This window comes from Tupaia chinensis, unplaced genomic scaffold (assembly GCF_000334495.1).
Source record: "Tupaia chinensis unplaced genomic scaffold, TupChi_1.0 Scaffold140218_1, whole genome shotgun sequence".
Lineage (NCBI taxonomy): Eukaryota > Metazoa > Chordata > Mammalia > Scandentia > Tupaiidae > Tupaia > Tupaia belangeri.
Genome location: NW_006200097.1, coordinates 2,400,550 through 2,416,552, shown reverse-complemented (window position 1 = coordinate 2,416,552; position 16,003 = coordinate 2,400,550). Strand labels below are relative to the sequence as shown.

Genomic DNA, 16,003 nt, shown 5'->3' with positions numbered 1-16,003 from the left:
CTCTAGGAAGCGTTTCTCCTCTAGAAATCTAGTGGACACAAGATGTCATTAATAAGGCAGGTTCAGCGAAGAAAGGTATTTTTGGGGGTGGGGTTAAAGTCCCAGTGGCATTAATCCTGCTGACATCTCAGATTAAAAGCAATTGGTGGGGACCAGCAGTTGGCATAATGTCTATGTCACTGGACTCCAATGTAGTTGACCGTGGTTTGAGTCCTGGACCCAGTGGCTTAAACTCACACGGGGCGCATGTGTGTGTGCCCAAGAGCCCGAAAGGATCATGGAGGAGAAGGGATTGTGGCGTGGCCATTCCTCCTGAGGAGTGATTTCTTGCTTTCTATCTGTCTCTGTCTCTCTGGTGACCATACATGAGCTATAGCAAAAATCTCTCAAAAAATAAAAAGAAAGAAAGAAAAAGAAATTGTATATAACGTGCTTCTTTAGGTATCTGATGATTATGTCATACCCACCCATCACGGGGCAACCATTCTTTCTCACCAGGGACAGTTAGGAGATACAAGGTCTAGGTTAGTATACTCTGTTCTCTCTCTTTTGTTTAAAAATGATGAATGTTGAGTCATAATTAAACAAATTCACAGAAGAGAACTCTAATGTATCCATGTTTAAAAAGAGGTTTCAAGAAGATCATAAGCATATTCTTGGAAACAGTAGTTCTCATCATATGGTAAAAGGCTGTCTTCCCAGCTGATTACGTTGACACAGAGAATTACCATTGATTCACAATTTTGACTCATTAATAGTTTCATTTTCCAACATAGGTGGTTTTTTCTTCTGCTTCAAAGAAATTGGCCACACAAGAAGAATTAGAATCTGTCAGGTGGAGAATTCATCTCGTCATATAATTACCAGGCTGAGAAAGTTAGATCAAAGTATGGGCATTGTATTGCTATAGGACATGGCTTCAAAGAGCAGTTGAAGTGCAGACAATATAAGGGCTTTATTGTTCCCCCCATTTAATGTCATTTAAATAATAAAGCAACATTTCCCATAAATGTATGACAAATAATGAGATTTTAATGCCTTGTTGAAAAAAGTCTTTACTTAGACCTTCAGGGAAGGCAAAGGAACTTTTCGATCTGCCGTTATAAATTTTCATTTCCGGGCATGAAAGGCTTAAATTGCCTAGAGTGTAAGTTTTGGGTTTTGTTTTTCTTTTCTTTTTTTTTTTCAATTATAACCAAATATCTTTGTAAACCTCTTCATATTTCATAGAGCTAGTTAGGCAATTTCCCCTTAGATGTTTCTTTGATGTGAAAATAAACATAGACTGCAGTGAAAGCTGAGGAACTCTCTAAGAGAGTATCTGTCTATATGGTCCATGGTTACTCGGGCTAACAGTAGAGCAGAGAAAACACACATCAACACTCTATATTGAAGCTAGATACAGTTGCTATAAGAAAAATGTTTCTTCAAAAGTTTCAAAAGAATGATGACATCAATGCCAAGAACATCAAAGGAGCTGTTTGGTGCTTTCAGGTACTTTGCCAAACTACCTTCTAAATGCTGCTTAACATTCCTTTGTAATGGAGTTAAAGATGAGCCTGAAATTGCTGAGACCTCTTAAAAGGTCTGCCCATCCCGCCTCTGTCTCCAGGTGATTGCGTCCAAACCAGTGAACACGTCGCAGTCCTGGACTGTCTAAACATGATTCAGATGGAAGTTTTACTTTCAGAATGTTCTGGAACATTGAGAGGGGAATCAGTAGAGATGTAATCTCTGGACCTCCCCTGGGAATGCTGTGTAGAGATATATGAAGACAATAGAAACCCTGTTTGAATTCTGCTGTCACGGGCCAACAGGTCCCACCTAGATTCCTAAGACTCTTCTTTCACAAAGGCTGTGGAAGGGCTGGTTATTGCCCACATATAGAAAGTTGAAAAAGAAACCAAAATAAATATGTGCATTTAGCTTTTCTTTAGATTTTCAATTTTAATCAATCAAAAAATACGCATTTATCTTATGGAAACTTTAATTTGAACACGATTTTTGACTGTATTACATCTTTGTTAGGAATTGTTGCAAGTAACAGAAGTCTTTTTCTAAAGTCCAACCAAGCCTCACTTAATGACCTACCTGTTTAAGGATGACTTGGTCTTAAGGACTAGTTCTCCAGGGTGGGGAATCCCCTTTCTAAGTCTGTAAGGGTCTAGGGAATCCCCTTTCTTAGTCTTTTCTCATTCCCACAGTTGGTTAGTACTCCCTACACGAACCAGTCACAATCATGCAAGACTATGTATTTCCTTTATAAATTTGTGGTTTATTGTGCACCCGTCATAGTATTCAGAATAAAAATGATTATGCCAGATTTATAGCATTGTGTTGTGGTGTGTCTTGCTGCTTTCTGCTGCTTATCTTATGTATGCATTTTGTATGGATATAATCACATTATTCTAGTGTGGTGTGTCAAGATATCTATTGAAAAATACGTACTTTGTGGCACCATGACACAAGACACCCGCCTTTTATTAAGCTCCTCACTTATCCATCCTTTTGCTTAAGGACCTAGTGGTATGAATGGAATCCAATCATTAAGTGAGAATTGCCTGTGTCTAAGCTAAAAAAAAAAAAATGTGTGTGGGGGTGGTGGTGTGTGTTGGTTATTGGAAGGCTGCTGGTATTTTGATTATCAGAGATATTGAGCTTCCTGAAGTTCTACGACCAGGAATTGGAAAGAATCTTCAGTAATATCTCTTTCTCTTTCCTCTCTTCTTCCTCTTCCAATCCCCTTTCTTATCTGGCTTCTCCCTGTGCATCAGTTTCATTCTCCTATCTCTATAGACTTGCTTTCTCTGTTTCTCACTGTGCATGGCTGAAAATGACTCCAACAGGCGACCCTCCATGTCCCTCATTTTGAATGTCCACATGTACTCCTGGAAATGATGGGTTTCAATTCAGGATTACTAGAAGAGTATTTCAAAGGTTCCGTTTGAGTCAAGTGTGTACCTTGATCCAGTCTGCTAGGGCTGGAGGAAACGGGATGTTCTAGATAGGTGACCTTTACCAGGAAATGTGGAGTCAGATTCTCCAAGAAACAAAGGCAGACACATTGAGTAACATGTTCCCTTCGATCTTAATCATATAGCTATCATAGGGTCAATGTAGAAAAACTAGAAAACGTATGAGCTGAGTGGAAGAGAAAAATCCTTCATCATCTCACCACAGAAATACTTCAGTATCTCAAAGTATTTTCTTCCAGACCTTTTTATTTGTTTTAAACAACCTTTTTGATCTCATATTTGTTTGAATTATGCTAAGAATGAGAGACAGTGGTCAATAAGACAAACATGGAGGGACCAGCAGTTAGCGTAATGGCTATGTCGCTGGACTCCCATGTAGTTGACCGCGATTGAAGTCCCAGATCTGGTGACTTAAATTCACGCCGGGCACGTGTGTGTGCGTGCCCAAGATCCTGAGAGGAGAATGGAGGAGAAGGGATTGTGGTGTGGCCATCCCCCCGGGGGGGTCATTTCTCATTTTCTGTCTCTTTGTCTCTGTCTTTCCGGCGAGCACTTGTGCCCTATAGCAAAAACCTCCCTCCCTCAAAAAAAAAAAAAAAAAAAAAGAAAAAAAAAGACAAACATGTATCAAGTCACTCTCCCTGGAGCTTATTTTATAGCATGAGAGATTCAGTCCTGGAAACTTGGGGCCAGCAGGTGGCATGGAGGTTGGGGCTCCTGGATTCCACATGATGACTGTGCAGCTCGAGTCCCAGACCTAGCAGCTTGAAAAACATGTCAGGAATGTGTGTGTGTGCATGCCCAAAATTCTGAGAGTATAAATGGAGGAAAAGAGATTGTGGTCTGACTTTCCTCCCCTTCGGAGGAAGGGTGACTTCTCACTTTCTCTCTCTTACACACGTACCCAGTAATAACAAACAAAAATTGGAAGCTAATTAATAAAAAAAAAAAATTAGGGAATTGCAGTGAGTACTGTAAAAGAAACAATGAAGAGTTTGAGATAGAAAATAACAATGAAGACATACTTTAAATAAGATGGTCATAAAAAAATCTCTTCTAGGGTCACATTAAGATGATATTTAAGGAAAAGAAGATGCTAACTTTGACACAAGCAGGAAGAGTTAGGAGAGGCAGAGTGTATTCTGTTTACAGGGAACAGTCTATGCAAAAGACCTGAAGTTGAAATACTCTTTTATATATCTAGAATTTTAAAAACTGTATAAAAAAAAAAGTACATGCTGGAGTTTGGGTTTGAGAAGGAAATCCCTTTTATTTTGGTATAGAGAACATACCAGGGTAGAGAGAGGTAAAATATAGGGCCAGATTCTCAGGGTATAGTTGGATACTCAATAGCTCACTTTGCTTAAAGCAGAAAGGGCCTGAAGAGGAATGAAGAATATGACCCTAGAGAAGGAGATTGGGAAGGATAAGGATCTTTAATACCTGTTTAATTGGGTGAGCTAATGAGGAGAGAAGGAGAAATGCTTTAATTGAATTAGCAGAGGATATACTTTATATTATTTTGCAAAGAGATGGGAGCTCTTTAGTAGCCATGTTCAAACCCCATAACAATTAATAGACAACCCTGGAATGGCATTAGGTGATTCTCCTTGCCATATGGGTTTGCTGATAATCAGTCACACTGGCCAACATTTTAGGATGAGTCCAATTTCTCCCACCAGAAGAAAAGATTCGCAACATCTTGGAACATCTGTGCTTTCTCTTTCTCCCTGACAACCCTCAGCAGTGCCTCAATGTCCAGCAGCTCTACAACTAGACAAACAGTGACTTAGAAGCAGCCATATAGCTTATAAAAGAGGTGTGGTTTATGACCAATGGCCTAGAAACACAGACGCCCCATAAACTGACTCATCTGATGTTCCCAGACCACTGACTGCCCAATTAGTCAAGTCATCACCAGTCATTGAGCCCTTCTCTGGGCTGATCTGGACTGAACTTGTGGGAGTGAATGAGAAGCACTAGGTACTGTCTCTTCCATTGATTTATGGGATCATACTACAGTAAAAAACTTATAGACCTGGATCAGTTACCAAAAACAATAGAAGACAGAAAGAACAAAAGCTGGGAGCAGGGAGAATGAAAATAAGGAAAACTAGAATGAACCTTGAGCTGGGCCCACCAAGTGAAGGAAGAGAGAGACACTACGTGATTAATGATACTTAATGCTTTGCACATTCCGCTGAGGAGGACATTTAGAGATTTTGAGAGAATTGCCAACATTTTAGACATAGCATTTACTTTGGATTCGCTTTGATATATTTTGGTCAAAAAGTGAGTCATGGTTAAAATATTTCATGCACAAAGTAGTTGGGTTTTTTAGGCTCTTCTAGAATATGCTGCTCATTTCACTGTAAAACACAAAGAGTCCATCTCTGAATGACTCTTACCAAGTCCTTGCCTTAGCACGATGGCAGTGACCATTCAGGATAATGAGCTAGTTGGCAGGGTGGGTCATCATCCTGGTTATCACTGAATTGATCTGGAATGCCATTGTTCAATGTAGTAGACTATTTGGGAAAATAATTCTTCTTCAAACTGTTTCATTTAACATTCCCCTGTGGTTGGACAAGTTTTGTTTACACCATCAGTAGCAAACTCTCATGAAACATCATATTCATTTGCATATTTGAGAGGTGCTTCATTGAAGGGAGTTGGGTTCCTTTCCTAGCCTTCCCAGGCTGTTCCCTCTCCTTTATAACTGGAATCTCATGCACCCTTCTACAAAGTAGTGACCATACTGTATTATTACTTGTTACGTTGTTTGGAGAGATTATAAATTCCTTTTGTTTCTGTTAGTTCTTCATTTATTGAGAATGATGTTTTGGTTTTGATTTATATTATAATTTTGCTATTGGGCATGTGCACTCACCAGAGAGACAGAGAGAGAGACAGGAAAAGTGAGAAAGCATCCCCCACAGAGGATGGCCATGCTGCAATCTCTTTCCTTTCATTCTCTTCTAAAAATTCTGGGCGCACACTCACATATGCCTGGCATGCTTTCTCAAGACTTTGGATCCATACTCAGACTTCACAGTTGCCCATGGGGAAATCAGCTACCCAAGAACAATGTTTTAAGAGCAGTGTTCGAATCTATCTTTGTGCTTTGATCATTAGGTCCTTGCAAGGATCCTATGACATAGGCACTCTTACAAAGTGTATAGTTGGTGCTAAGTTATATCTGTCAAATGAGTAAGTGAACAAATCCCCATTTTACAGATGAGCGAGAAAAGGTGCATTTTATTATCTGCTTTTACCCTTTTCTGGCACATACCTGGCACATAGAATAGTCAAGATGACAGTGGCAAGTGTGTCAGACAAGCTTAGGCCTCTCCTACTGAAAAAGAGCCAGGGCTGGAGCTCTGCTCTGTGCTTGGAACATTGCTGGGGTTTTCTAAATGTCTTGGTAATCCCCTTGACCACCCTGAGACATAGGTGTTATTGTCCCCATCATACAGGTGAGACAAGTGACTGTAGGCTTAGACAGTAAATAGGAAGACAGCCATATCTGGAACCCAAATGTATTGGCAGCAGAATCACATACATTTTCGGCATCCTACGGCCTCCCATTTACCTTGGTAAAATACAGCAGGGTCTTCAAACAGTTCATGGAGAATACACATTGTGACAAAACTATGCATGGAATAAACTTTAATTTTATTTTTCTGCAAACTTCCTGAAGTCTTGTAAGTCATCTTGCTCTCTGAGGTAGGGCTACTCTGGTTCTCTTCCCCTTCTTCTCAATGAATGTTTTATTGGTTGATGATAAAAATTAGAAGATTCTTTAAGGACCCATGATGAAAGCGTCCAAGCTGAGAAAATGCTGTACCAAAAATGCTCCTTTTCTGCCCAGTAATGATAAGTGTGTTTCTGAGGCAAATCCCAAGTCTTTATGTTACTCTTCTCTGAGTCAGCCAGTAAAGTAAAGAAACAGGGAGAGGACAGCATGAATAAAAACTGTTGAACATGTGAAAGCAGCATTAACTGTCTTTGGAAGGACAGAACATGGACTGACTTTCTCTCCATAAATCTTGAGTTTTTAGTGATCTTTCTATGTCAAACTTGATCTTGGATTTTGTAAAAAATAACTATTTGGGGCCATCCAGTAGTGTAGTGGTTAGAGCAGGTGAATCTCACGTGGCTGACTGTGCAGAGGAATCCTGGACCCAGCAGCTTAGAAACCCACCAAGCAAGTGTGCATGCATGCCCAAAATCCCAGGAGGAAGAAATCAAAGAGAAGGGATTGCAGTGTGACCGTGCCCTATGGGAGAAGCATAGGTGCTTTTACACTTTCCTTCTCTGTAACTCCCTGGCAAGCACAGGGACCAGCAGTTAGCATAATGGCTATGTCGCTGGACTCCCATGTAGTTGACTGCGGTTCGCGTCCTGGACCCAGTGGCTTAAAACTCATGCCGGGCCCATGTGCATGCATGCCCAAGATCCCAAGAGGAGAATGGAGAAGGGATTGTGGCATGGCCATCCCCCCTGAGCGGTGATTTCTCGCTTTCTGTCTTTCTCTGTCTGGTGAGTGCATGCGCCCTGTAGCAAAAACCTCTCCAAAAAAAAAAAAAAAACAAGCACACTTTGCCACGGGGCTAGTCCCACAGCTGCCTTTTTATCATTGTCTCACTGCTCAATGGTTAGAGGGATTCAGCTTCCCTTTAATTCCCTGGGATTAAGAAATTGCTATTAAAGAACATGTAGTATGCCCAGCATTGTGGTCGATTCTGAAAGGAACTCAGAAAAGTAGAAGACAGCTCACCCTCAAGAAGTTAGCATCTGGTTGTGCAACCCTAATAACTATGTGGACACAAAATAATACCTAGTGGGCCAGCAGGTGGTGTAGTGGTTAAAGCACTGGACTCCTACATGATTGACCCCGGATCAAGTCCTGGACCTTGGACCTGGCGGCTAGCAATACATGCTGGGCTTGTATGCATTTTCCTTTCCTGAGAGAAGAATGGAGGAGAAGGGATTGTGGCATGGCCATCCTCCCTGGGGGATGGTCTCTGACTTTCTCTCTCTGTCTCTCTCTGTGTCACCAGTTGAGTGAGTACCTGTAGCAAAAATCTCTCTAAAAATAATAATAGTAATAACAATACCTAGTAATCCAGGGAAGCTCAGAACTTTACAGGGCCAACTAGGAAGTAGGGCCTTTGGGATGTGTTGGGCAAAAGTTTGAAAACCCCATCTCATTTGTTTTGGGATTGAAGAGCCAGGCAGGAAGTTTTCTTTCTATTAGGTCCTGTGATGAGCTAGAATTTTCTGTTCCAGAATCTAGATCATTTTTATCTCAAGAATCCAATTAAGAGTCGTTTGTGATCTTTTGGGCTGGTCTCTTTCTAACCTCTTTACTCTCCTCCTTGTCACTGGTCAGCCAGGAGTAAAACAGCCTGAGGAGAGGGTACAGGAGATGAGACCGAGATACTCCCTGGAGGATCTGAGCAGTGGCAAATGTGGCTCTTATGTTTAGGCTTTGTTGATAAAGACAGAGTCTACTTGAGGAAAAAAAATGTGACCTATGGAGTGAATTGTTACCTTTGTGTAGCACATTCCCTGTTTCTAGGGCAGCGCAGGAGACAAAGAATGCATTTATTTTGTGGAATGGGATAGGGGGCAGGGGAAGAAACAGAAACCAGAGGATTGTGCAATAATGGTGCTTTCAAATCCCTCCAGGAAGTTTTATGTTTCGAGCTCTTTGGAAAAGTAAAGCATAGTTGTTGAAAAGAGAGCAGTTTATTGAGGGACTCCAATACCACTTCTGCCCTGTGCTGGATTTTCCTTGTTTATGGGTGTTTGTGGTCTCCAGGCATAGGCTACTGTGTCTGGACTCGATCCTGAGCAGGCACGCGCCTTCTGCCTGCAGAGGGTGCAGTTTCTGGTAGCACCAGGCAGAGACTGCAGTCCCTGATGGCACCCAGGCAGCGGGTGTGGTCCCTGGTAGCACCCAGGCAGAGACTGGAGTCCCTGGTAGCACCTGGGCAGACTGGAGTCCCTGGTAGCACCCAGGCATCCAAAGAGAAGAATGAGAATGAGAGAAAAATGGTTTGCTAGATCTCAGAAAAAGCGCAGTGATTCCTGTGTCATATACAAGACCAGACTTGCTATGTTGAAAATCATTACCAAAAGGAGTCCATTCCTCAGACGGCTAGCCAGAGGGTAATATTAAATGCACAATCTCTCAAATTAAACAAATTTGGGGGTGCAGCTTTATAATGCAAAGCCAAAAAAAATGCTTCTCAGTTCATCCTGGCAATAGGAAAAGGTGCATATTGAGACACGGTGCTGATTCGAAGCCTTTTCATCCTGCCACCGGCTTAATCATCTGTGTCTTTTCCTTCACGCCAAAGATGATTTGATAGGGTATGGTTCAGAACTCTCTCTGGGAGCTTCGTAAATCTCTTTGACTGACTGAGTGATCCTTTGTTTCTTCTCTGACTTATATTAGGGCCTCAGGGGTGATGTCCTGAGCTTTCACCAGCCACCTCCAACCAATGATGTCATCACTCTCTCCCTGCCATCCATCCCTGGGAGTCCTGAATGCCCTTACCCCTGCCCTGCACATGCGATGCATCTTTATTCTCTTTTCCTTTTGTCTTGACTCTCTGTGTCCCTATGTCCAGGAAAATGAACCCCGAAAGGGAAGTGAGCAACACAGTTAGTGATCAGAGTCAGGACTTTGGACTCAGATGGGCCTGAGCTGGCATCCTGCCTCTTCATCATTACTATGTAATCTTCATGTCAGGAACATCCATTTCCTCACTTATGAAATGGGCTTAAGAACACATGCATTGGAAAGCTGGGGGGAGATTCAACCAGACTCTACCCCATAGAGTGCCAAATAGGCATGCCCTTCACAGTCCTTAGCAAGTGAGGGCCTTCCTGGACTTACACACTCTTGCTTTGAGGGCCCCTTTGTCCTTGAAAAGGTGCAAAAATTTGAATTTATGATTGTGTTGGCATAAAGACAAATAAATTAATATTACATATGAAAACTTATCTTTAATCTAGAAGCTGCTTTTCTTTCCTCTGTTTTAAAATAAGTTAGTACAGGGGCCAACAGATGGCATAGTGGTTAGGTTGCTGGACTTCCACATGGCTGACTGTGGTTCAGGTCCCAGACCTGGCAGGCCTGAAACTCCTGCTGGGCATGTATGCATGTGTGCCCAAGATCCCAAAAGGAGAATGGAGAAGTCCCTTCTTTCAGTGTGGCCATCCCCCCTCCCCGGCCCCCGCAGATGATTTTTCTCTTTCTGCCTCTCTGTCTCTCCAGTGAATGCATGGGTCCTGTAGCAGAAATCTCTCTTAAATAAATAAATAAATAAGTTAGTTAGTTAGTTAGCACAGTTTTGTGAATCCCTGGAACTGCTCTGGGCCCCTGTCACTGCATGTGCTGTGCCTAATGAGTAAGTCAGCCCTGGGTCAGAGATTTGTTTTGGTGATCCTTGTCTCTATCTTTCTGGTTGTTAACTACTTTCCGGAAGTTTCTGACTCCTCTGGCCCTCAGGACATATACTGCCCTTATCCGTTTCCTTTCCTTCTCTTCTCTCCCAGCCACACTCCCCAGCCCTGTCCAGTTAAACCCATGTCTTCATTCCTCATCATTCCCCTGATTGAAGCGTGGCCCCTTAAAATGTTACTCATGTCCTGCTAAGTCAGCGTTGAATTTTCTGATAGGCTGTTCCTACTGAGGTTTTCATGACCATTCCTCCTCTACTGCTTCTAGACTATTTGCATTTTTTAACAAGAAACTTTAAGAGCCTCTATACCATAATTTAAAACAGTGTGATGGTATGAAGTAAGAATTTTGGTCTAGGAAAGGAAATACTTCAAAGCACAGGGTGAACTTTGAGAATCATCTCAATCATATTGTGCCAATAGCTTGGTGCCTCCTGCATATGTGTGTTCAGTGGGCCATGGTGCTACAACTATGCTTAGAAGCTTCAGGAAGGCAGGTCACAGCCTATCCTCCAAATTCTCTCAGTAAAGTACATCCAGTTGAGCTCTAATGAGGTCTCTTTTATCCTAGTGGAATCATACCTCACTTCTTCTGTTCCCTGTCTTAATCATCCTCTGAGTTATGCTTGGTAGTGACCTTATACCACCATACATGGTTCCTGTAAATTAAGCCTTACTCCCTCAGTGCTCACTATTTTCTGGATTTGGGCAGGAAAGTAATCTCAGTGATAATCTTATTTATAAAGGAGGGAACTGGAGCTGGCAGAGGGCATGGTGGTTAAGGCGATGGACTACCACGTGGCCAACCGCCATTCAAGTCAGGGACCTGGTGGCTTACTTTCTCACTCCCCCTCTCTCTCTCTCTCTCTCTCTCTCTCTCTCTCTCTCTCTCTATCGATCTATCTCTCTGGTCAAATTAAAAAATAATAATAAATAAAATTAAATACACAATTCTTTAAAAAAATAAATGAAGGAGGGAACTGTGGCTCAGAGAAGAGGAGTATCTTGCTGAAAGTTTCAAAGCAGTTCATCAGGACTAGGTCACAGGTCTCCTCAATACATGGGCTTGGGTATCATTTACTGCACAGTCAAGCCCTGTCTTGACAATGCTCGGTACTAGGTGTATAACCAGAAAAAGTTAATTCAGTCTCTAAACCTCAGTTTTCTCATCTGTAAAATGGTAGGAGTGGAAGGGGTGTAGAACCAACAGTATCAACATTAGAGAGTTGTAGTGAAAATTCTTAGAATTGTTGTGAGAGTTAAATGAGATTATCCCTACAAAGAGCCTAGCACAATGCCTAGCACACAAGTGCTCAATGACTTCATTGTTATGATTATTCTCACTACCACTACAACTATCTATAGTTCTATTACTGTCTCTTCAATTCTGGTAGCCTAAAACAGGATTCATGCTGCTTCCCAGAATGTGCATTGCTCTGGGAGTGGCCAGAGCAATGGAAGAATCTGGCACAACAGGTTTTTCTAAAGTGGTGGAAATAAACCAAAGTTGATAACCCAAACCTGGGGAAAGAATATACTCCTGTTTGTTTTTTACTAGTTGTAAATGAACTTTCCAGATGCAACTTATACTGAAATAAATCAAGCCATGTGGCTGAACCCCTCTGATATGTGTGCTTCCTGATCCCATGAACACAGTGACGACTGAGTTTCTGCCTGATGCAGTGATGGCCGACAGTGTTCTGTGATGATGTTGTCTATTTCAGTGAGTAGACAAGATTAGGACTCAGCAAGTCATGCACAGAGAGCAGAGACGGGTGTGCAAGGAAACTTCACACCCAAGTATAAAGGATGGCCTGCTCCTTACTACAAATTGCTCTTCACTTAATATGAAGTCTCAGGAAGTTTGATTAAAACCCTAGGTTGAAAGTAACAGAAACCCATATTCGCTTAAGTAAAAAAGGAAATTTATTATAGAAATGCCATCCTGCATCAAAGAAAGCAAGAAGAGAGACCAGCAGTTAGCATAATGGCTATGTCGCTGGACTCCCACGTAGTCGACCGCGGTTTGAGTCCCGGACCCAGTGGCTTAAACTCACGCCGGGCGTGTGTGCGTGCGTGCCCAAGATTCTGAGAGGAGAATGGAGGGAAAGGGATTGCGGCGTGGCCATCCCCTCGCTTTCTGTCTCTCAGTCTCCCTCTGTCTGTCTGGCGAGCACACGTGCCCTATAGCGAAAACCTCTCCAAAAAAAAAAAAAGAAAGCAAGAAGAGATGCAGAGCTGACCTGGGATAGGAATCGGGCCCTCAAATGCCTGCTTCATTCTTCTCTCTTTCTACAGACTTGCTTCCTCTGTGGCTACAGTTGACACAAGGGGATAATAGCTCACAATTTCATAAATCTATGTACAGTCAAACAGAGATTGGTCTTCAAGTCCAGAATTCCTATGGAAAGGACTGAATGGCCCAGCATAGATTAGTTTCCTTTTTCTGATTATGAATCAGCTGTAGTAAAGGGATAACACCAACATGGCATATCCACCACTTACAAGTGGGCAAAATCACATAGAAGGGATGATTAAAACGGTATCGAGCTAGAAGGTGAGAGACATATTGTTCTCTTTTGGTCCTATGCTACACCCTTGCTCTCCCCAGATTATCATTTTACCTAATATCTAGGATCTCAGTGTACTCACTGCCCTTGCTCCCTTTGTGCTAGGTGACCCTTAACCCTAAACAAGCTATTTCCAACATGACCAAATGAAAATAACACAGCCTTTAAAACAACAAGGACATCGGGTTAAAACCCAGGTCTACCACTTACTGACTATGTGACCCTGGACAAGTTTCTTGGCTTCTCTGAGCCTTGGATTTTGTAGCTATAGAATAAGAATAACAATACATATTTAATAGAGTTGTTGTGCAAATTAAGGGAAATAAAATAACCATTTTTAATGTACTTGCAGGCCAGCCAGTAGTGCGGTGGTTAAGGTGGCTAGGTCCCACATGGCCAACTGCATGATTTGAGTCCTGGACCTGGCAGCTTGAGAAACATGTCAGGGTGTGTGTTTCCATGCCCCCAAACTCCAAAGATGTGAGAAATAGAGAAGAGCTTGACCAATCAACATGAGAGAGTGCTTTCTCACTTTTTCTCACTTCTCTTGTTATTTTTAGCACTGTTTTCAATAAATACTTGCATTCTCTCATTTCTTCCTATGAGTAAAGTGTTATTGTCCCCATTTTCTAGGTTAGAAAATTGACGCTCAGATTTATAAGTTATCAAGGCCATGGAACACTCAGTGACAGAAAGGGATTTGGTTACAAAATCTAAAGACAGGCAACATAAGCAATGAATCTCCAGGAAAATTTGTGCTTGGAATGTCTCACTTGATAAATGATAATCTCATGGCTTCTATACATCCACACAGCATTGCTACCTGGGCCTGAATGCAAAACAATAGAACTATAGGAAGAAAAGTAGATGAACAGCAGATAGAATATCTCCATGGACCTGAGTACTAGTCTAATTGCTTACTTAAAGGCTAATAGTGGTGAAAAGTTAGAATCTGTGAAAAAAGAAAGTAAAATTTTGTCCCAGCTTTAGATTCTTCAGTGTTTCCCATCTTGGTCAAAATTGAGTGCACTCTGGTCATCGGTAGTCGTATAGGATTGTTCATGCATATGGAATATTTTGGCCTGCCCCTGAAACACCTTACATCTGGAGAACAACTACTTATGCACTATGATCATCAGCCTAATTGACCTGCTTCTTTCAGAACTTTTTTTTGTTCCATTTGGGCTACTGTGAATTTTGCTACTTCCATACTGTGCTTTATTTATGCATTTTTATTTATTTAGTTTAATAATGTGCTAATAAACAGAAGAAACATTTAAATACTACATTGCTTTTGATTAGCATCATACCTGGAATAATATATTTATCTGTTTATTCCCCACTTGTTTTTCAGCTCCAGGGTTCCTTGAAAAGAAAGCAAGTAGTTAGCCTGTCTCCCGCCAACAGCAAGAGACCCAATGGCTTTGCAGATAACTCATTCCTGGATATCAAAAGAATTCGTGTTGAGGAGAATCTCTCTGCAGGACAAGGTGGCCTCCAAATAAACAATGGACAAAATCAAATTATGTCGGGAGCCTTGCCTATGAACCAAGCACCCCTAAGAAAGACAAACACTCTGCCACCCCATACCCATTCTCCTGGCAATAGTATGTTTAACATGGGCCTAAAGGAAGTGAAGAAGGAGCCAGGAGAGACTCTGTCTTGCAGTAAGCACATGGATACCCAAATGATCCAGGAGAATATTTTTTCTAATAGGTATGGAGATGATCCTGGAGAGCAACTGATGGATCCTGAGCTACAGGAGCTGTTCAATGAATTGACCAACATTTCTGTGCCTCCCATGAGTGACCTTGAGCTTGAGAACATGATCAATGCCACCATAAAGCAGGATGACCCATTCAACATTGACTTGGGCCAACAAAACCAGAGGAGCACTCCCAGACCCTCCCTGCCCATGGAGAAGATAGTGATCAAGAGTGAATACTCACCGGGCCTCACTCAGGGTCCCTCAAGCTCTCCTCAATTGAGGCCCCCATCAGCTGGACCCACATTTTCCATGACTAACTCTGCTCTCTCTACTTCATCCCCAATCCCTTCAGTCCCTCAGAGCCAAGCTCAGCCTCAGACAGCCTCGGGGACTGGCCGGACCCTGCCAAGCTGGCAAGAAGTGTCCCATGCCCAGCAGCTTAAGCAGATAGCTGCCAATCGGCAGCAGCATGCCCGGATGCAGCAGCACCAGCAGCAACACCAGCCTGCCAACTGGCCAGCCTTGCCCTCTTCTGCTGGACCATCCCCAGGTCCATTTGGGCAGGAGAAAATCCCCAGTCCTTCTTTTGGTCAGCAGCCATGCGTGGGGGCCGGGCGGGCCCCTGCCAAGCTGGCAAGAAGTGTCCCATGCCCAGCAGCTTAAGCAGATAGCTGCCAATCGGCAGCAGCATGCCCGGATGCAGCAGCACCAGCAGCAACACCAGCCTGCCAACTGGCCAGCCTTGCCCTCTTCTGCTGGACCATCCCCAGGTCCATTTGGGCAGGAGAAAATCCCCAGTCCTTCTTTTGGTCAGCAGCCATTCAGCCCACAGAGCTCCCCCATGCCTGGAGTAGCTGGCAGTAGCAGCCAATCAAAAGTTATGGCTAACTACATATATAAGACCAGCCCCTCGGCCCAGAGTGGACACCTAGATGTCCTCATGCAGCAAAAGCCTCAGGATCTCAGCCGAAGCTTTATTAACAGCCCGCACCCAGCCATGGAGCCCCGCCATGGCAACACCAAGCCTTTGTTCCATTTTAACTCTGATCAAGCAAACCAGCAGATGCCTTCTGTGTTGCCTTCCCAGAACAAGCCTTCTCTCCTACACTACACACAACAGCAGCAGCAGCAGCCCCAGAGCTCAATTTCAGCTCAACAACAGCAGCAGCAACACCAACAGCAGCAGAGCTCCATTTCTGCTCAACAACAGCAGCAGCAACAGCAGCAACAGCAGCAGCAGCAGCAGCAGCAACAGCAACAGCAACAACGCCCAC

The 16,003-nt window shown here is 42.9% G+C and overlaps 1 protein-coding gene across 1 annotated transcript in view; it reads left to right on the top strand.

Annotated features, from left to right (window-relative positions):
• Positions 1-16,003, top strand: part of MAML2 (mastermind like transcriptional coactivator 2) — a 403,472-nt gene that overhangs the window by 248,836 nt on the left and 138,633 nt on the right. Inside the window, exons 3-4 of the mRNA XM_006162588.3 lie at positions 14,376-15,279; positions 15,500-15,998. Coding sequence (XP_006162650.1) covers positions 14,376-15,279; positions 15,500-15,998 — 1,403 coding nt within the window. The remainder of the gene's footprint in view (positions 1-14,375; positions 15,280-15,499; positions 15,999-16,003) is intronic.